The following is a 23,146-nucleotide window of genomic DNA, read 5'->3' on the forward strand; positions in this document are numbered from 1 at the left end:
TGAGCTGTCTACTTTGAAACAGTATCTAGCCTGAAGACGAGGTACCCATCAAACACGCAGCCACCACAGGCACTGAAAAAACAGATGGCGAGTGCAGCCACTCTAATGACATTAAAAAAAGCGACAGCAATGTTTACTCTTGTTGTGCATTTGCTCGGTGTCTCTTTTTTGTCCTTTTCTTCCTGCTTTCCCACTTTATTGTTGTTATTGCTATGGCTCCTTTTCACTTGATAGCTCCCAATTTAGCTCGCCACAAGCCACATTCACAAGGCACAAAAGGCATTGGCGGATATGCCCGACATTATTAAAAAATCTCATTGAGAAGTCTCCAGATTTCAGCCATGCACACCCTGGGTCACAGACAGACCCAGGCTGCTGCGCCGTTTACTTGACCCAATTTGCCCATTCATTAAATTTTCATTTCATCGGACCATAATGTAGTGGATGTCCTGTCTATTTATGCTATTTTAATGTGATGAAACATTTATATTGCTGTTTTCATGTCCCTTTGACACACCAGACAGCACTGGAGTGCAGGTGTGGTCTTCGTTGGAGTAACCAAAATACTTGGCCTGCCAGTTACGCTCAAGTGGTCCCGCCTCTCCCCCACATTTACTCCCACAACCGAGCAAATCGTAGGTCAACTGTGCTTTTGCGTTGGATTGTTATTTTTGTTGCAGGGGTTCCACAACATCAAAGGACATGAACATTGACCCGTCTTTGCCATGTCGAAGCTTGTAAAAGTCAATCAAACACATGCAGCCGAACGAGGTGGATCAGTGGTGAACAACAGGGGAGGGTGGAATCACGCTGGCCTTAAAATCCGATATGATGACCACCCGCTGCCTTGTGTATTTCTCTTTAAGTTCATATTTAAAGACAGCAATTTGCAGTTTCCTTTTAATAATTATATATTCAATCATGTTCTTGATTCAGTGTGATTTTTTTGTTTTGTTTTTTCCACTCACTTGCCTTAATCAAAGCCTTGTCAGAGGAGCTACCGCCTGGCAGAGGGTAGACGGGTAGAGCAGCATTGGGAAATTGGTGCCGTTCTTTTCCTTTTTGCCTCTCTGCTACACAAAAGGCAATTTTCATATTTCATCATGTTATGAAATTCGAATTGTCCTGCTCCAAACACATGGCTGTATTGTTCAGAGAATTGCGGATACAGGGCTTTCCATCTGACTGGTTGAGTATTTTAACTTTCCCAGATAATTGTCAGTCATGCAGCGACACTCCAGCTACAGTAAACGGTCAAACAAAGCTTGGCCTCTCCAGGGTTGTTATTTAACCGTTACATGGGCCGCTTACATGATTCTAAAGATCCGATTTTGTGAGATTACGCTGGTGTTTGTCCATACTTGGCATTCAAATGATGTGCCTCCTGTGACTGTGATAATAATAAGCACAGATTTAAATAATACAGTTATTCTCTTCATATCATGTGGGCTGATATTTGCATTTTGCCTGCAATGCCTGGAATGCACCCAGACTGCACTCTGATAGCAACCTGAGGCTGACCACTTGATTTCTGGTTCGAGGATATGATGTATGATCGCATGATAAGTTGTCCTGGAACAACCATGGCCATTGGCAAGGCTATACAGCACACCAGACATACAACACATGTTGAGAATGACACAACAGAGTAAAACAACTCTTTCAAAGTGTGTTCTTCATTTCATTTATATCTTCTCATACCAGCATGCGTTAGCTCCCCCAAGTTCACCACCTATGTCCCACATTGTACACTGACTTTGTAAATCAAAGGCTAAATTAGCGAGCAGATAACATCTTGATCGAAGGGGGAAGGAAAATGACAACAAATGGATCATGGAAGACATCCGTTTTACATGTCAATGAGATCAATGAGTGAAAGATAGTGAGCATCAAAGTGGTGCATAGGAATTAACTCCAGGTGTCCTGCGAGGAAAACAATTCCCTCTTTGATAATTAGAGCTGTAGATCACATATAAGGGAGACTTTGATTTTAGTATTGATGAAAAGGAAATTGCAGATGAATTGCATCCACATTATTACGTGTGATTTGAACATAGAAACAGTTAAATCCAGTCAACATATTGGGACATGTATCACCTCTCTCTTGGTTTTAATACAGCAACAAAAAACTACAAATTTGTAGTGTGTTAAGTGGAGGCTCTTACAAGCAGGTTATTATGTGGGCGACAAATAAAAATAAAACACAACAGTAACATATTGCGACCCGAGTAGAAAAGCCCATTACAGTAAGTGTTTCGTGGACAATTTGGTTGTAGAAAATAAACAGCCTAAATGCGACAGACATTTTAACAGTAAGACTGAGTGTTTCCTTTTCTGCTGTTGCAAAATGAAACATCACCTACCTGCTGGTAACGAGGCCATGGAGCGCTGCCACTGTGCTAGGAAGAGGCCACAGAGTGCAAATGTGAAAGCCCAAAGCAGGAAGAAAGCTTCAAAGGCAGGGACCAAGAAAGAGACATTCAGAGATGGAGAAGAAAGAGCGTTTGGGTGTGAGACAGGAATAGACAAGTGACTCTTCAAGTAAATGTTACAGTAATCAGAGAAGGTTTGGGCAATAAAACGGTCTGTCTAATTATCATGACAATACTTTTCATTAAATCCATCATAAACTTCACAAAAAAAGTATTTTTGGTATTCTTCTTTTTCTTCTCTAAGCTCCATCTTTACTTCCCACCTCAGCGCTGTCTCCAATTATCAAGCCAAATAAAGTCTTGCACGTTTATTAGCTAATCTGCTCCAGGAGCGCCGACTTCTGCTTCCACTCACTGAAGTGAGCGAGAGCCGAGTCAATCAAGACGTTCGGCTAGAAATGTGTTCTTAACATTTTCTGACCGAGTTTGGTTAAGCTTCCTTGACCTGTGCAGAATCTGTAATGGAGTTACACTTTGTGGCTCCAAGGAGAAAGAAAGAACATCACCCTATTGAGCGTCCAGTCACAACCTCCGTGCCACAGGGATTTAGTCTACATTTCTTTGAGCTTTTCTAATTAAATTGCACAGAAAACTGAATGGGAAATGTGTGGTTTCCTATTTCAGGAGTGAGAGAAAGAGAAGAGGGAGCAGAGTGGGCGTAAATGTAATTATGCAAGCAGGTTATCACATATGATAAGATTATAGAATTTGGTAACCCTTTACCTCTGTTTCCCAATAAACCTATGACGGCGGAAGTGTCTATGCAGTATATCCCTCATTATTCATGCCTACATGCTGTTAATGTATAAAAACTACATTTTCAATCGTATTTACATCATACTGAATATGTGTATAGAGTAGTGGGTCTGCATTTTAATCCTAATCAGCATCCCTGTGTTTAGTATTACATCCTACATCAACTACGGAGCTGCCCGCAATGATGATTTCAATGAGCAGCAATAAAATACCTGCATTAGCCCGAAGAACAAATGCACATTTTTAAATTGAAGCAATGATGTCTAACTAATGTCTTTCAAACTCAACATGCACATTCTGCTCCCCCTGAAGCCCTCTCTGCATGAATATCAGATTGAATACAGCATATAGAGTACTGCTATTTATTATCCAGGCTGACTGCTCGAATAAAAGATTCAAGCAAAACGATGTAGGCATCGTTTCTTCTCAAGGCGACATTAACTTGAGGAACAGGAGGTCTCTGTTGAAGACATTCTGGGCTGTAGGTTGTGTAATGTTTTAATGCAATGGAGAGGCCGGTCATCTGGGGACCAACCCTCTACGAATTTGTCAACGAGCGGTTCCATTTACTGGCTGCAAAAACTAAACTGATATTACTTATAATGCGTTATTATCTGCTTATAGCACTGTATATTTATATAAATGTATGTATACATTAACATGAATCATAGCACCCTTTAAAGCATTTTATACTGACTTATAGGATCAAGTATCATACTACATCAAAATTGATGGTCTCAACAACATATTTTGAGTGTATTATTATAATAGTGTATTATAAATCTCTGAGCTGTAATACATTATACTATTTTTTATAATGCATTATAATCTGTTATAATGCATCATATTGTTATAAATGGTCATTGTTTGATAAGAATATATATGTTTGACTTTACTTCAAAGCAAACAATGACCACTTATGCCGTGTTCACACCAAAAGAGTTGCAAAATATTTGCGCGAGTAGATTACATGTTAAATCAATGCACAGACGTGAATGGTTGCGAAAAATTTGCTTTTTCACCGGGCGGCAAGATAGAGGCGAAAAGGCGTTGCGAATATTCCCTTTTTTGGTAAATGTTTTCACAGAGTAAAGCCACGGAGATAAGCCCCGCCCCCTTTCCGCAGCGAATGGTTGCGAAAAAGCGAATTAACCACATAAAGTCGAGCGAGTAAACTCAGGCGAAAAAGCGTTGCGAAAATTCACAAATCTTTTGGTGTGAACACGGCATTAGAGTAGTTTATAATTACATTATGATGCATTTAAATGCATTACATCTATGGGGATTATAATACACCGTCTCCAGCAGTTATAAATAATTGTGAAATTTGAATGTATAGGTAATCATATTGCTTTGTAATTCATGATGATTGTTAATAAGCATTATGACAATTTAAGTACTTATAACTTTAGCAGATTATAAGGCACTATGAGTATGTTTATAAAGGCACAGAAAGTGTTAGTCAACTATGTCAACTGAAGAATGCTGATGAACCTGGACTTGTATGATAATCATGAACCTGAATCACTTATGTTTGTGATATATATCTATATATATATATATATAGATATATATATATATATAGATATATATTTTATTTTTTTGCATTGGCAGCTGCTGCAGATCAATATTGTGTTGTCAAGGTTCAGAATGCAATTTCCAGCCAGTAATTGGCCAGCAAGCCAAACATATTGTGTGGGCAGAGGCATGAAGCTGTTCTCCACACAAGCATTTCACAAACACCTCTGTGCACCGGCAGAGGAACGATTATATTACTTACAAAAGCAACTACATCATCATTTACAGCCATTTCCTGCCTGTCCTCCAACCAATGTTCTGAATCTATTTCATCTGGAGATGCCTTTTGGCATGTCACAGTTTGACAAAGCCTTAGTGTTGGTTGACATATCACACAGCATATCAACTTCTCAATTGGAGGGGCTGGTGCATAACGTGATCTGTCAGCAGGTGCTAAGGCTTTGTCAAATGCAGTGATACAAAAGGCAGTCTTCGAATAAAAGGAACTGTAAGACAAAAATGGTGGACGGTGAGAGAACTGACAGGAGGTGTACCGTCACCCACTGAACCATCGACAGCGGCTTCTCCTGACGTGCCTCCGGCCGACATGTCCACTCATCAGCCTTTGTCAGCGAGAGGCTAGCCTGCTGAGGAAGTTTGCCAGGATTTAGACCTCACAGCATCTATAAAAGGAGGCATGGGCCTAAAACTCACAACACCAATTCTCATCCCGGCATCATCTTCCGTGGAGACGAGAGCTGATTAACCTGATAAACCGAAAGATAAAACCATTTATACTTGGAGACCAAACAGAGATATAATGATCCCCATGGCGGTGTGAAACGAGGCTGTTTTTCTAAATCGTTGAAAATAAACTTTTCCAACAAAGCAGGCGATGCAGTGTATGTGAACCGTTGTACACAAAGCACGCTGCATTAAATATATGTGCACCAACCATCTACAGAATACCACCGCAGTATTGTAGTTAAATGGTAAAGTGCAGCCTTATCTCACATGCCACTTCCTCTATAGGTGAGGTGACAAATCCTTCGAGCCGAGGCATTCTAATTTTGCTCGTGAGATGTGAAAGAGCGCTTCTGAGGGTACAAGCTCCACCATTGTTCTTTTGCATTCCATAACAATGAGCAAGGAAATGTGCACGTCAACACTATGTTTGCGTGCTTGTGGCAAAGTTTCTCTGTTAAAAATGCTCCCCTCTGGAGGAAACAAAAAAAAAAGACTTTTTTTTATTTTTTTGGTAGCTTCTGCTTACTGTGAGAAACTGTTCTGAACACTTGAATAACAAGACTTGACATGTCATAGCTAAAGAAATGCAATACAAAACCCCGGTTTCTTGTTGTTTTTCTTCACAGAGTGTGACAGCCACCAAATGCATTCACACCCAGTTATTACACTGATAGTCAACACCAGACGCTAATATCTCCTCAGATGTGAGATATTTCCTCTTTTTCCTTTGGTTTCTTGGAACATTTTAGTCATTTACCACAGAAGCTGTTTGCAGGGAACTCAAATATACCATTAATATCACTCAAGCCCTCCCAAACGATAGTAGCTGTTTTTCCCACGTTATCCCTCTATGAGCTGTGGGTCTCTCATATTTGTTCGCCATCGATCATAGCGGTGTGCCGCGCACGCTGGAAAGCAGCCGGTGGGGGGAGGCAGCATTTGCAATCAAACAGAGAGGAGCAGTGTGAAATCTCAGGAAGAGGCAGCTTCCCCCATGCCCGTGGGCAGGGGATCAGACGATGAGGAAGCCTGCCTCAGACACTCAACACCTCCCACTGGCACCCTGATGCAAGCAGCATGCAAACCCACCCCTCACATGTATCTGTCAGCCGGGGGGTGGGTGGGGTTAAGCTCTGTGTACCCCGACTCTGTGACTGCACTGTGGAGTGCATGTTATGCTACTGCAGTGGTGCTGCCTTTAGAAGCCCTGCTAAGGTTCACTGTGAGTCGTTGATGTGGTACTAAAGGTGGCTTGAAGGTTTTTTTACACCGCCCTTTTTTTTTCACGATATTGCTTTAAGCAAGCAGATGGGCCTGACCTAATATAAAAAGGAGAAAGCTACAGGTGCAATCTATCGCCAAGTCTAGAGGATAGGAATTCTGCTGTGCAGAGAGTCATAAATGTCTTTGAGTCACTGCTCTTCAAAACCAAATCACAAGCTTTCTATATCCAGTCAGCTTGTTCCAGCCACTGGCATAATAGTGCTATGGTTTCCCCATCTGTCCTCCATTGTCCACCTTGGCTGTCCATCCATGACATACAAGACTATAGTGTTTAAAGCGTTTGTTCCAGTCTGTGAGCAGACTTATTTCAGGTATAGGTACAGTACAGGAGAAAGCAGGCTTGAGTGGGTGAGAAAATACCAATTTTCCCACGGTGCCTTTGGCTGCTCCTTTCACCCCGGTGTTGACTCATCTTGTTTCCTCATGTCCGACCAAATATTCACACAATGGTCGTTTCAGCTCAGTGTGGGAGTGTGTTTTGATTGCGCAGAACAGACGGAATTCGGCCCCACTGAAAGTGGGCACCACAGCTACAGATGGCTAATAGCCACAGCTAAAGGCAGACACAAAAGTCTAATTTATCAGTATTGATTTCTAGTGCGAGCCAATGTAAAAACATGTACTTTCACAAATGACACAGTCTTTCACATGCCACGGGACAACCAATTCATCATTATTACATGTTTTGTGAGTTGACTTGCGGGACTGGAAATTACATGCACTGTAGAACGCTAATGATAGCATGCAGCAACAATTACTCCAACGTGACAAGTTGCGGTTGAATATAGACCTCTCATTTGTTAACTTGTCTTCAGAAAAGACAATATGTCAAAGCTCCTTTATAAATACAACCATATAACCTTTTGATGAAACACCAACAGACAAGGTAATGGCCGACTAAAATAGCTGACATTAGAGCATCTATGTTCTCTGTTGATGACGAGCGATATGCGCTTTGGCACTGTGGGAAGAAAATGGAAGACTTTGGCATGGTAGACGGCATATTTAGCTGTCATTGTTGATTTTCTGGCCCCTGATTATGATGAGCATGGTTCAGAATGTGCTTTAATTCCTGTCAGTAGTGCACGGCATCATTTTGCATTACATGCTTTCTTTCAGCTGGCATTTCATTAGGTCCAAATTTTATTTTCTAAAAACACAGTCGTCCTAAAGTCAATTACCAACCTGACAGTCCTTGAGGATGTGGCAACCAGTGTTAACCTTTATGTCTTTTATACCGCCTTTTGTGAGATTGAATGAGTTAGATGAGCGATGACACATCAAACGGGCAGATGTGGGACATTGCTGGCTAACCGTTGTATGTACTCTGTGCATAAGCCTTTTCATATGCACACATACACTGGCAATGTCTTATTTATAAAAGTAAGAAAAATGCCCAGCTGTGGGACAAAAAGTCTTTAAGAAAAACATGTGTAAATGTACCTTTTTCTTCCTCCCCCGCACACAGATTTTTTAGTCGTGGAGCAACACAGACTTTTACACTGGGGCTCTTGGTGTGGCATAAACCTCCTGGAAGCTGTGGAGAGGTTTTAATCAAGTGTGAAATCCTTTTGGAGTAGATGCCTGCACGACTGTGCTTGTGCTTAGAAGCGTACTCCTCAACCCTCTCCCCCAACTCTCTTCCCATGAACATCTTTTGTATCAAGAGTCCACTTCGCTGCAGTGATGCATACAGACAGCGCTCTTAGCGGAGCTGAGAAAATGAAACTCCAATCATCATGCATGAGGCAGTGCACACAGGCACACTCTTGCTTTGTCTTTTTCTTTGAGCTCCGAATTCGGTTTCGTTGGGTTTATTAATCAGGCATAAACGTGTCGTTCATTCATTTGAAAAGAATCATTGACATTGGCCTTGTAAACAGAGAGCAGAATTTGCCACTTAAGCATAATGATATAATTACATGAGCTAAAGGCAGAGCGTTGCTCAATTTTAAAGTAAAGGTATTAACCCTAAACATCTTGCGTTTCGGATTATTGGAACAATGAGATTAACGGCAAGAATAGATTGAGCTATGCATTCTTTAATAAACAATGGGACAATTGTATATGGCTTACCCATGGGAAATGAGCATTCTAGACATAAATAAGGAAAATGAGAGAAAATACCGTCCACTGCTTTTTATTGAGCAGTTTAAAATTGTTGCACAATTCTTTTTCCGGCGTCAAAAAGTCTGACATTTTGTGGCATAATTATCTATAGCCACTGGTCAATACTGACAATGCTGCGTCTCATCGGCTTATTGTCAAGGTGGCATTCGCTCCACTAGTTGTGAACCCTCACTACTGCCTCTGATACGTCATCTCTCTTGGGTTGCATCATTCGCATGCAGCAACGTCTCCCTGCTCGCGGCATCGGGCCCTCCGCTTTCCCGACGAATACATTCACTCTCCTTAGCACAACGTCCCGTAGCCACGGAGAACAAGACGTCCGTGATGGACGTTGTTCTTTGGCGGCGCAGACAGCGTCGAGGCTTTACAGTAATGCATTCATCACGGCAATCAAAAGTTTACACGAGGGTTGACGGCTCAGACTCACAGATCTTTGTTGTCTGCTGTCCTCCTCACAGACATTGATTTGTCTGTCCTAGTCTGAGTCTGAAGGGATAACTAAGATAAATTGAGTGGTATTTCCATTCAATCCGGGCTGTGTGTTTAGCTTGTCAACAGGTGGGCTGCTTAACAAGTCTATTAGCTGCCAGCTGCACATTTCTGGTAAACAAATCCATGGGTTCTTCGGTGCCGTTTTGCTCTCAGAAACCGTGTCAGACTCTTGAGTGATCATTGAAGCAAACTCATTTCAGAGCTTTCACAGCTTGTACGTTTAAATGAGGTCACTGGGTCGTGGACCCATTTATTTAATTAGGGACAGTTGAATAAAAAATGGATGATAATCAAGGGCAGGGAACTCATTTCAGCACTGTCAATCAATAACTCATCCTGCAATGGCTTTGCCCAAAGGAATTTAGCCATCACCCTTTTAACCGAACACTGTTTATCTACAGCCTGTGTGTCCGTCGTATTTCTTCATTCTTACTTCATTCTTGTTTTAATGTTGACACATACTGGAAGCATCATTTACAGCATACAAATTGCACGTTACAGAGGTCAATACATGTCCTGCATTGAACGTGTTAACAATACAGTGATTTATGACAAAACATACCAGACAAAATGCAGTTGGATACTTCTAAACGACTTGGACACAGGACGCCATCTCCCGAATGCATCACATCAGCTAGTGGACTACACACACACACACACACATACACACACACACACACACACACACACAGTAGCGCTCATTACACAGTGCATAGCAACAGCTACATAGCAACTGCTGCTGACTGCTTAGCAACAGCTGCAAGGACATCAAGGGGGAGGGGGCGGGGGGGGGGGGGGGGGGTCTCATGGCGTGTTTCGGATGACACCATTTCTGTTCACAAATGCCTTTTTACAACTTTATTTTTTAATTTGTTAATTAATGTTGATGTTTATCACTGAAGCTCTTTCTGATGGTGCCGTTTTCTCCCTCCTGCCCACAGATATCCGCTCCCTCCCTGATGTGGCAATGACCGGAAACTGTACAACCGAGTGCAGTGAATTGGGCCACTCGGACGCCTGCTGGATGCCCGGGCATCCCTCCCCCGTACGCAAGACCAGGAACCCCCCGAAACTCTCCACCTTCGTGCCTTACCAGGAGAGAGGGAGCCTGGGTCGCCTGGCTAACGGGAGCGCCAGGCTGGGTGGCGAAGAGCACCGGTCGCGCCTTCCGCCCTCCCGCAGTGCCTATTCCAACAGCGGTCATGACGCAAGTCAGGACTGCCCCTTAGAGGAGATGCCCCTGAGCGTGGCCTCGGAGTTCCCGCCCACCTCCCCTTCTGCCCACACTCCAAAAAGAGAAATCTACCTGTGAGGAATATCGTTATCTGAATGAAGGAAAGATGCACCCACTTCAGGAGGAGAAACAGGCTGTCCACATGCTAAAGCCAATGCCCGTTTTGTAGGTAACAATAGGCTGTGACTCATTCAACCACTGGCATGAACACTTGCTTTTTGTCATTTCCTTCTTAAATTATTAATTTATTAGCATATTTATTGAGAATTCCACAAAGTTAATTGATGCACTCACTCATTTATTTATACAAAATCCTGAAGGATACGATTCTAACAGATCAAAAGGAAATGCAGATGGTAATTGCTACTTTAGTAGTGACTAATTATTGTTGTAGTTAGCCAAGTCCCATTCTGTGAAGTGATCTCTTGAATTTGAAAGTTGTGATCAGTGCTCTTGTGCCATTATTATATATCATTTAATAGACAGCTAGTCAGGCCCTATCAGAAGGCATAACACTTTTGACTAACAATCAAATGAAACGGTCTATCTTAATGTACAGTGCTGTAAATACATTTCAATGGTGTGTTCTACATATATTTTTGTCTGGCATAAGATGAAGAAAAAAAAAAAGAAAAAAAAGAATTTTTACATATTTGAGCTTTTCTTTGCTGCTGCTGTTTAAACTTGATCGAAACCATCTCCAGAAGTGGAGCTAAAGATTTTGTGGAAGGCATTTATCCGCTCTTCACAATCACACACACACACACACACACACACACACACACACACGCCCCCTAATCATAGTAGAATGGCCTTTACCTCCGCTCTATGTAGAGCTCTGCCACTGGTGGAGAAAGCCGTGTGCCAACATTTAAACTGACATCATGCTCCACTGAGTCCCAACACTCTGACCTATGGTTCATCATGAAAACGGTTGACTTGGCCACAGTACCCCGGAGAAACAATGACCAAATGCAAAGCAATCGCGAGGCACATTCTGATTGGCTTTCTCATATAAAACCTTGTGAGACATTGATGAAATCACACCAGTGGACAAGTTTAAAAAGCTCCTCTCTGTCGTGACAATCAGACGGGCTCTCACAATCCTTTCCCCTGAAGCTCATAGTCCTCTCTCCTCATGATCTATAAGAAGATATGTAGATCTAATGGATGCATTAAGGGGTATTTACATTAAAGGGCACTTGAGCAAGGAAAACCACGGGGGGGGGGGGGCGATATTGAGCACGCGCGGATGTTAATATCGCGTCCATGTTCTACACGAGTGTTCGATGTCGAGAGTACCGTATCTGCAAATGCAGATTATTGTTGAGTTTAAACATAGGTTCAGATACGACTGCAACTCCTACTAATTATGATTTCCCCTCTATACAACATGCTTAATAAATTATTAGGCATTTTTCCTCTTCTGGCTATTGAACAGAGAATGAAGAATTAGGGCATGCCCGTGGGCTTCATTTATCTTTACAAAGAATTTCCAAGTGAATCTGAAGGATATGTCTGAAGGACACTGTGTTTTAGTCCGTAATTGGGTGTTAATGATGACAACACTAGCCTGCCTTACAACATTGCAGAGCTGGCCGGTGTCTTTGATTTGAACATTGATTTGATTAGATTTGTAGATACCTTTCACCCCTGCAGAGTATTTCCATAGTGAGATTGTGTGTCTGAGTAAGAGTGGAAGAGCCTTGAATGGACATTTCCTAATTAGGGTGAGTAATGAGTCCTGAGCTAGGGCATGTGTGAGCACACCCCCAGGACAAGGCATCCACCAGATAATGCAAATCCACCCGCAGCGCTACAATCAGTTAAAAGGGGTATTTTTATCAGCACTTACCTCATCATGCTGCCATTGGAAACTGCGTTTAAAATAATTAAACTGAAAACATATGGAAATTACTGGACATGGCCATGATTAAATAAGGTGGGTGATTATCCTGCCTTGAGGGGGAGAAAGCACATTATGCCGTTTTCAAAGCCATTTAGCGACTGAAATAAAATTCAAACAACAGCCATGGTACACTGTGATTAAACCCCCACGCGCCGCTCTCAGAGCTGTGGCTAGCCGCCTCACGCACTCAAAGCAGTGGGTAGGATCACTGACCTGGAATTAATGACAAGTGAGAAAGATTGCAACGAGTGACGAAACCAATGTCACATAGCCTCAATCACAACTTTATCTATCGAAACGCTTTGACTCGATTCAGATCCACAACTGCTTTGCATCCAGATTTATCTCTTGGGTTAAATCTAGCCAGATTGCAGCCTAAGTACACTTATCGCTTTCGTGAATCTGGTATCTTTGGATTTGTCTCTTTGATCACCAATACGTGAAACAAATTGGGTAACTCTCAGCAGATAAGTCGTGATCATCTGTTGTTGCTCCGAATGGAACGACAGGAGTTTGATTTAAGTCCTCTGCAAAATAATGAGAACAGGCCCGCTTTTATTTCCCCCCACCCCCATGCCCTTTTTTTAATGAGTTGGACTCTTTCACTCCAGCCAAAAATGACCTCCTGCTACTCACCCCTGGAACAATTTATCACCAGGTTTGACCTTTCTTTTGAACTCATGCTGAATGAACTGTGTTTACTTCTCTCTCAAACACAGAATGGTTCTCCTTGATTATAGTATGAGGACTTCATGAAGCACCTAGATACACTCAAAAGTATGTGGAATAATGTTTAATTTGTACTTAACATTGATTTAATGTTGAATTCACTTGAGTATCTTTTGCCTCTCTGTAGTGTGTATTGTATGGTGATCATTTCTGTGGACAGATGGACAAATTACTGTACTGAAAATGGCAAGGGATTTTTTTCTTACTAATCAAAGACTCTTGACTAGTTGTGCGAAAAGAAAAAAAAAAAGATAAAAAAAATTTTTTGGTGGTGTCGTGTACATAGATCTCCACAACCTTGGGTCTGCTGTCAAGCAGGTGGTGATTTTAGCATGAATTCCAAAGATAATTGGTAGAAACTGTTTACTCTTTTTTCTTTGCTTTTACTTTCTGAAATGTCAGTGCAGGTTCATATTCAAAAAGGCCCTATCCCAAAAGGAACCGAAATTAACTGAACATTTCACGTTTTTCTCACTGTTCATCTAGAACAAAGACAATTGCCTTGAAAATATGTCTTTACGAGAGAGAGAATCTAGTTGTTATCCTAATTGTTGGTATATTTATATAGGATAAAATGCTTGTGATGCCATGTTTTTGTACAGTTTTATGTACATACAAGTGAAGCTTTCTAAAAGTTCTGAGAAAAGCCGATGGCATATACAAATTGTAACATGTTTTCTTGAGATGTGCACATCTTGCCTTGGATGGATTGACCTTTGCTGAGTCAGTGTGAATGTGGCCGTTCTATGCCTGCACTGTAGTCATTCACCGGCTCTCACCTCCTGAGGACTTACATCAGTTTTTATGTTTATCGTGAACAGTGGATCGTCTTATCTTACCAGTTTGTTAAACTCCTGTGTTCTGCTTCGTTCTGTTTTCGCATGTTGACAAATTCTCTTGTAATACTGTAAGTCCTCATGAACTTTGTAATAAAATCACTTCAGGGAAAAAGTGAATGCTGTCAGTGTTTTCTTTGCCTTCTATTATTATTCATCGCTTTTGAGTGTTAAACAAGGATTTGGCTGTTACATTTTTATAAGAGGTTTTGCAGCCTTGGAGCTACATTGTGTATAATGCGTTTCACTCTAGGACCCAAGCTCATTAAGAAGAACTAGTATTCTTGTCATGTGGGGACCAGCGCCTCATTTCTCAGTCAGGAAGCCCCAGAATGTAGAGAGGAAAGCATCCCACGGCTTGAAGTAGGAGTCACAAGACCTGTGTTCACTACTTCAACCAGAAAGACAATGTGCCAGAAGTACACAGTCCCCATCATGCACTTAGCTTAATACGAAACAGTTCTTTAAAGCATTGATGAGCTGCCCATTGCTACACATTTAGTGCCAGGCTTACAAGACTACTGTCTTGTGATGTTAATTTTGATATGTCTGTGAGCCTTTTCTTAAAGGGAGAATAGAATGTATTTAATGGACAATGATCCTCGGTTGGAGGCATTCAGTGAAAGCGAAACTCTTTCTATGTCTAATGTTCACGCTCAATGCATTTCTTCTGTGTTTGATCATTAGCGCATAAGCTGTGAACTTAATTGACTTAATCATTGTTGCACTGATAGTATATTATTTAATAATGTGTGAACTACCGTAATGTAACATGAGCGATTAAGCAATTCTAGTCCTCTTTCACAAGCACTATCCAAGACCGGGTCCTGAGTCACTCTTTGGTAATTATGTCCTTCAGTATCTTCTCTTTCCCATGATCAGAGAGAATATAGCGCCTTACGCCACTATGCCGTTTACCTCTTGCTGCTTGCAGTTCCTGCAGGAGAAGGGATTTTGCACTTGGCGTATTAAAAAGGCACAAAATATCTTGTCCTCTAGGATTATCAAAATGGCATTTCTTAAACCCTAAAAGATGTGTCAGTCAAGGTTAAAGTCAGACAGGTGGGCAGTACCTACATCTCATGGTCACTTCCAAAATCCAGTGTGAAGATGACAAGCGGTAGTGCAAGCAGAAAGGTCATCATGTCGAGACACTTGTGAGATATTATATAGTGTGAGGTGAAGAATGAGCCAGAAAGATTAAATAAATACAGTATTTATACCTGTAGTATCTTCTATACATAATTGGTAAAAAAAAACAAAGTATAAGACAAAAGTACATTTTGACGCGATGCTAGTGCTAGATCAAAAGTCAGAGGATCAGCAGGGTTCACAACGACGGTGAATATCTTGAACAAATGCCAAAAGATTTATCTAGCAGACACTGGTGCGAAAAGAGAGGAAAAGAGTCAGGCGATCGTCAATGTCACTAGGATCCATCTTCTGGACACCATAAATGTCAACGTACAAAATTGCAGGGCAATCCCACCTGATAGCTGTTGAGATTTTTCAGTCTGGAGGAGAGTGGTGGATCCACCAACTGCCATCCCTGCAGCCATGCAGGGTGAGATAGTTCAAAGGTGTTGGATATGCAGCACTGAGGACCTTGAAATTGCCTTTCACTGCCCTGTAACATTGGATCACTTGGTCTACTATACCTACATTATATGTGGTTCAAAGATCAAACTTATGCTATAGGAACCCTGAAACCACGGGACTGTCTGACAGAACTGGCATATACAGAGTTAACGGTATTTATTCTTCTGGACATAGATAAAAGGCAACAATCTCCCTTGTATAAGCCTGTTAATCTACACTCATTAGGCACATTGTCCTCAGCCATGGCTGCCAGTGAGCATTATGGATAAGACTCCAGCCAATGTATGTCTTTGTTACATAAAGATTTCTGTGAAGTCAATAATTGTTTTGCATTATCTCAGTGAACAGTGGCATAAAGTGACATTGGGTATAAAATGGTTTCACAAAGAAAATGGCTCATCACAGTTAATTGGATCTTGTTAAGATTTTCAATACGAAGTGAATACACGCCAAATGCAACATCACATTCAGCTCAACAATACATCAAGTCACGGAGAAATGTGAGGATAGGCCAGCCGGAAGAAACAGCGTATAGTTCACTCGAACCGGAGTTCAGAACCGACATTAAAAAGAGACCTCGGAGGATGCCGACCTCGATCTCCTCCACACAGGCCCGTGAAATGCCATCGCCCAGCCCCCTTACCAGCCCCTCTGACAGCGTAGCGGACAAAGAGCATGCTGTGCGTCGCTGCGCACCTGTTCTTTCACATAACATGCTTGGCAAGCGTGGGGAATACTTATGATGCATGTTTTTCTGGAGTGAAAAGCATCCGAGTGGACCACCCTGGACTTAAGAGACCGCCCTTTGCTTTTATGGTTCTGCCTCAGCTTGGCACAGCTCCATCCGGCCTGATGAGTTTGTGAATTGAGCGGACCGAGAGAGCGAAGGTCTCTCACCCTCCTAAATGATGTTGAGACAAGCAGCAGCCACTGCAAAAGGGACAGCAACACATACGTCAATCGAAGTATAAATATACGTTATATTTATATTTTTGGACGGACTGGATTTGCAGTGGTGGACAATTATGGAGCTACTTAGTTACTGGGCTGCACTAATTACAGCCTAAAATATAGTTTAAGCAATACCTCTAAAAAGTGTATAGGAGATATATTTGAATGAATTAGAGTGCACAGGTGCACTTAAAAAGTCTGCCTCGTACCAGCAGATATGTTGCATTACTCACACACAAGTGCAATATGAGACATACCAAAACATCAGCTCATCAGATATATTGACAGGACACGGCAGTGAGCATTGCAATAACTAACACACAGGTGAGATCCATCATGGTAGCACCCTGTCACCGAATTCAAGCTGATTGCGCATTGAGATTGACCATTTTTCAAACAACTTATAATTCTTAAACTTTTGAGAACAATTAGGGCATTTCAGTGTTCCGATATATCACCAACACTTTTAACGCATATCGGAGGAAATAGGGTACTTACTGTACCTTTGTCACTCCACTGCAAAACTTCAGTCATCCTAAACAAGCAGAAGAAGAAGTCATCCACAGACAAGAGCGATTTGGTGACAACCCATAACTGACGCCAGTGTCCTTAAATCTGTCAGCAACGGACAGGATTAGCTTGTCACAAAACGTCAAACAAAACAAAAAGGAAGAATAAGGTACTGAATATGGATTTAATGACTAGTTCCCACGTCAAGAAAATGGCTGATTAAACAACCAACACTCAAATTTGATTTTGCACAAATGATACATCGAAGGAAAGCTTTACTGTGACCACAATACCACAGACTGGCTTCTCTTGCACATTACGTTACGCCTACCCATCAGTGACTGTGACAAGGCAACCTCCCATGTGAACAGCAACCCTTCAAAGTCATATCTATGTGCATGTACCGTTTGTTGTGTGGGTTTGATTCGGTTTAGTTGCTGGTATTCTGTCTGTTGCTCTCAGCTGCCATTATGATAATGTCTGACAGCATGTTAAAGTAAGAACTGCTAAACCTCACACACAGACATACAGACTTACATTCAACATAATAAGCCTGCATAATCAGACACAGACACATATTACTCATGGCAAAAACTCACCAGGACAATCAATCATTACCCCACTTAAATTCCTAAGATGGAACATACGTGGGATTGGCTCCCATGTTAACATATATGTAATATTTATCCAGTTAAAGAAATGTAACCCTGATAGATGACTACTTCAAGGAACTCACAGTTAAACCTCCAACAACTGTAGATAACAGTCAATGGAAATACACCCATTGCAGACACAGAGGGCATACATTGTCATTAACATACCAATCAACACCACTGCAAATAGTTTTGGACCCAACATGGATGACCCAATTTTATTCACATCCTTTTCAGAGAGTTTAAAATCATCACTGGAGGAGATTTGAACACAGTTCTTAACCCAACAATAGACCGATCCACAGCAACTAGCAGGAAATTGCAATCCACTGAGACAATAAACCAGTACATGGCGGAGTTAGGACTTAGCGACAGTTGGTGTATAAATAATCCAACAGTAGATGAATATTCATATTTCTCACTGTCACTTCACTCAGTCTCCAGCATTGACTTTCCCCTCACTACAAGTCAGTTTTACAGGACATCATCATTGATACACCGATCCCTTCAATTGTAATAATGACCATGCCCCTATCTCCTTAGTTCTCCACATACAGACTTCCAGATGGCGCTGTAATGTTTCCCTCCTCAGAGATCCACACTTTGACAGCTTCTTCAGGTAAGTGGGCATCCTTCATGGACACAAATGATTTTCTCGAACAGCTCGCCAACGGTACTTTGGGGAACTGCAACAACAGTAATACAGGGAGAAAATAATTTCTCATCTCACAAGAAGAAGAAAAATAATTTGAAGAATTCAATATATTGAAACCTGGAACTGGAAATCAAACAGTGAGAAAATACTTGTGCTACAACTCCCACAGAGGAAAATCATAATAAACTGAGGAGATAACAATTATAATTGACCGTAATGTCAAATAATAAATTCATTTTTACAACTACGACACAATTATTTTGAATAGATTGTTGTTAGATACGACAAAAATGCAAGAACTAGATATCACACAATTGGCATTTGTCAGGTCCTCCATAAAATGCCAGCAATGTTTTAAAAACAATATTACATAACTGTTCAACCCAGGATTCCAACAAGATTAAAAAAAAAGCTTCAACAAATTATACAAAATGTTGCTTTTATCAACTTTGGAGAACATCTCCTCAAGTACGGCAGAGGCCAGCAATGAATATCTCCAAACTTTTAGTTGCTTTATGTATGTGTGTTCATATATTTATTTTTTCTTCTTTTCTTTTCAAACTCTAAATTCTAATATCCCATCTCTTATTTCTTTGTATGTTTTGTTCTGCCAACCACTCCCCTCACTGTGAGAGTGGAACAAATAAATCTATTTTTTACTTGAATACAGTATTCTAGGTTATTTCCGCTATACAAAACATACTTTGTCTAAAGTTGCTCGTTGTAGTCTCTGTTTGTATGTGCTGTCGGGACAACTTTATCATCCATCACTGTTACTTGTTTCCTTGTTCCCCTATGTGAACTACTCACTAATAATAGTCACTAATTGAAAACTGCAGATCACATAATTTGTTTCCCTCTCTCTCACCTCCAAACAGCAGAGTGGAGGTTCAAGAATTTCAAGAATTTCAAGAGCTTGAAGAGCTATCGTGCACTCCATGGCTCTCTTCCGATTCACATCTTGTAAAAGGAACCTGCATGAGTAACTTTACTGACTTTATCAGCTCTGATGCCATGCTTAACTTACTGCTAGTTTGAGCCTGCCCTGCCTCACTGGGAGTGAGGGGAAGCCAATATTATCAATAGCATGTAACCCTGGACATAACCTGGACCCCTGCTGTGCATTCATCATCTACTCCAGTCCAAGCTGCTGCATGCTGAACTGCAGGAGAGTGACTGGTAGACTGGGGATGCAGTTATATATCCTACAAGAGGTTAAGTAGTGTGCTGGGCTACTTGGTCAAAGGCTTAATTGTTAAAGTAGTAAAGTTTTAAAAGGCTTTTGTCAGCTTTTTTTTTTAAATTGTATTATTAGAATTGACAGATATTGTGTTACCTCTGTAACACTGGTTAGATTGGTACTGAGGTATTACAGCATTTCTGCTCTCCATTGAATTTTAACTCAGGGTAAGGGGCTCCATTTTCTAATTCATTACTCTATTAGACCTGCTCGGCATTTCACTTTACTGTTGTAGTGAAAGATGACATAACTGGCACCTTCAAGACCTATTTGCTGCTAGAAATTTCTCCTGTGGCAGGTGCTGGGCTTCACAGAATTGCCGTGCAGGCCTGGCTTTCTATCTATCAATTATTAATGTGTCTATGTTCTGCTGGAGACCCTTACTTGAGGGATATGCTGTCTCAGTATTATGGTTATTATCTGCTTTTTGACTCATGGAAGTGTTTTGCTATTCAGGGGAGTCACCTAGAATTGGGCAAGAGAGACCATGTGGTAATTGACAATGCAATAAAGATGGGCCAGGAAGATGATGAATTGAAGATGTTAAATTGAATCAATCACTCCGTACATATCTCATGCGCAGCCTGACTTATAATTCAGTTTTACGGATCATATATATTTTTTACAGTGTAGTACAGTAGGTTGGCATCAAGTGTGCCAATGTTTTTAAGTTTTTAACAGGGTGAATGTCAAACTCAGGCTCTTCAATGAATCGTCATGATGTTAATTTCATCAGTAGAAACTACGATGAAGCATATTTATTGATGACCTTTTTTTTCCCGGCCAAAAACATGTCGGTAAAACTAAATAAAACAAATAAGCATTGAACTCAAGAACGATGAAGAAATGTGTTTTTTCATCAACGACTAAAAAGGAAATGATAAACTGAAAGATGGACGAGTTGTCAAATGATTGACTGTTTAAATGCTATGCCTTATCCAACGACCTGCATGCATCTGTGGAATCTCTTCAGATGCATCTTGAACTCAGTGTCGTGTCAAACGAGTCATGGACTAAATTCATACAATCCACTGAGAATTAGACAGGAAGTGGCAAAACATACAATGTCAGTTTTTTGTGGATTAAGGCAGACAAAAATCCACGCAAAACTAATCATCAAGACTAAAACTGTATTAAAACCAGGTGGTAAAATTAACACGGCTTAACTGTACCTTAAATAAACTGTAGCTGTGGCAGAATTCTTACATAGGTTTATTTTGGAACGCACAGACTGACTGTCAAGTATGAGGCAGGTTTGAGAGCTCTCTCTGATCCTCTCCTCCAGCTGGACAGTTCTGTGCATAGTCATACATCGTGGATCATGCGAGGTCATGATGTTCCTACAGTAAAGAAGCCTTCCCTGAATCATTGGGAATTTTGAGACACTCCCTTTAGCTACATTTTTACTTTATTTCATCCATTACTGACCGTTAGGCTAACGCAACACATCGGCTACGCTCTGCCTCTCTTTCTCTTTTCCTGCTGGGCATAGTGTGTCCTACTTGGAACACATGACACACATAGATGCAGACCATTGGCAAAAAGAAAGGGAGAGCGCTTTTCTTAAAAATGATATTTGAAAATAACCAAACCTGAACGCGACCTGAGGCTGGAGAGCGCCAAAGAAACCTCAAACATGATATTTAGTTGCAGCAATTGCGTCAGTCTGCACAACTGTACTGCATGGCCACTGATGATCCATCATGGGCCCCATGTGGTTGAAGTAGTGCAAAAGGACACTCTGGATTCCTTAAAACTGGCATTGATATGACTAACCTGTTTCTAGGTTCAGACCTTAAGACAGAAAGCTTTGCAAAGCTGTCCCCCTGCAGAGCTACTTTTAAAGGCGGTGCACTATTGTGCTTCAGCAGGGGCCTAAACACGTCTGATCCTGAGGGTTGGTGAGGGAATAGTTCCTCTGGTGGGTTGCAGAGGCCTCGCTCTACAGGTTTGCAGACATTTCTCAGCTACATTTTGCACTATTACCACCAATATATCTATTAGCGTATAAATATAGTTATTTTAGAGCTGCAGGAAGCACTGCAGGGAAACACTGCTCTCCTGTAGCCCTTTCCTTAAGATGAAAACACTACTCGGCTACCGCAGCTGTTGCCGTGGAAACCTGGTCACTCTCACTCTTTTACCCACACTCTTCACCACTCGCTTCATTAAGTGCGTTGCTGCTGGCAATTAGAATAAAACCAGCGGCAGGGATGGCTGTCTGGAAATGCAGTCTCCAATTACACACTTTCAAACCGCAATGTTTCTTCAAACTGCATCTGCTCTCTATAATACAACATGCACCTGTGAGCTATGCTTCTAAAAGCCTGCACTATGGTTCCCATACCGATGAATGACTTCAAAAATTCATGTCTTTTAGTTACGTGAATACAAATGCAACGGATCAGACGATGCCTTGTTACTCCGATGCTTTTTCAAGCTTGCTCTGTGCTTGAAAAAGCAAAACAATGTTCCAGACATTGTCACGGTTATTTCACAGGCAGAGAAAAATGCCTGAGTGATCAATCCAAATCTGCATCCTCGTGTGTGCACTACAATTTCAAGTACCGTAGAGCGAAACTCTGAGCAGTTTTTTTTTTTTTTGCTCATCCGTTCAAGGCCATTTCTATATAAATGATTAATATCAGAAATATAAGTGGAAGGAATGACGGCTACAAGTCTTTAAGTCTGATCACACTCAGCAATTTATATTACTGCCCGACATTTTTACTTTGATTAACTGACGATGTTATTACAGCATTAAAATTGATGAAGTAAATGTAAGTGAATCATCATTACAGGACGTTTGCGGTAAGTGAATAAGTACTCTTGAGAAGTGCACTTGGTATGTTTCATATGCAACATCATCATTAATTTAATCTTGTCCGTCGGTTGCTTTCGCACATACTAAAAAGTGTGTGGGGGGGTAAAGAACATACTGTATGTGCATCAACCTGCACTGAAAGCAGTCAGTGCAACCTCTCCCTACTCATCTAAGTCTGTGCATCACTCATTTAACACTATTACCTACCACCTGGGCACACGCTCGGTCATTACTGAATTACCTACACGCTATCCTTCTGCATCAACAGACCTTTTGTAATCGAGGGACGAGCCCTCGAACGGAGTCGGGTCAAGCGTGATTGCTGATCTCAGAACAGTTTAAGGATGCATGCAGAGTTTATTATACAGTAAACTGTATCGGAACAACCATCTTAACGATGATTAAATCAGCCTATCGTACCGTTTGAAGAGGTTGACCAACTGTAGAGATTAACTAAATGAATTTGTCATAACCAGAATACAGATTTACCGTAAGCAAAATCTCGTGCACAGCCGTACACCGGTTAACAATTCCACTCATTCCTCAAATGTAGCTTTCACTCTGTTCCTCTATGAAAATATGAGCAAATACATTTCAGTGCTAAGATCCTCACCTGAGTAAATCGTTGTCTAAATAGAGCCAGTGGC

The 23,146-nt window shown here is 41.3% G+C and overlaps 1 protein-coding gene across 1 annotated transcript in view; it reads left to right on the plus strand.

The window, feature by feature from the left end:
• The window catches only part of pcdh1a (protocadherin 1a), a gene marked incomplete at its 3' end in the record, with an annotated part of 74,729 nt that extends 64,058 nt beyond the window's left edge, over window positions 1-10,671 (plus strand). The window contains exon 4 of the mRNA XM_079237402.1: window positions 10,301-10,671. Within this exon, the coding sequence (XP_079093528.1) occupies window positions 10,301-10,671 (371 nt within the window). The remainder of the gene's footprint in view (window positions 1-10,300) is intronic.
• Between the last annotated feature and the right edge of the window lie 12,475 nt (window positions 10,672-23,146).

The sequence above is a fragment of the Taurulus bubalis genome (assembly GCF_910589615.1).
Source record: "Taurulus bubalis genome assembly, chromosome: 2".
In the NCBI taxonomy this organism is placed as follows: domain Eukaryota; kingdom Metazoa; phylum Chordata; class Actinopteri; order Perciformes; family Cottidae; genus Taurulus; species Taurulus bubalis.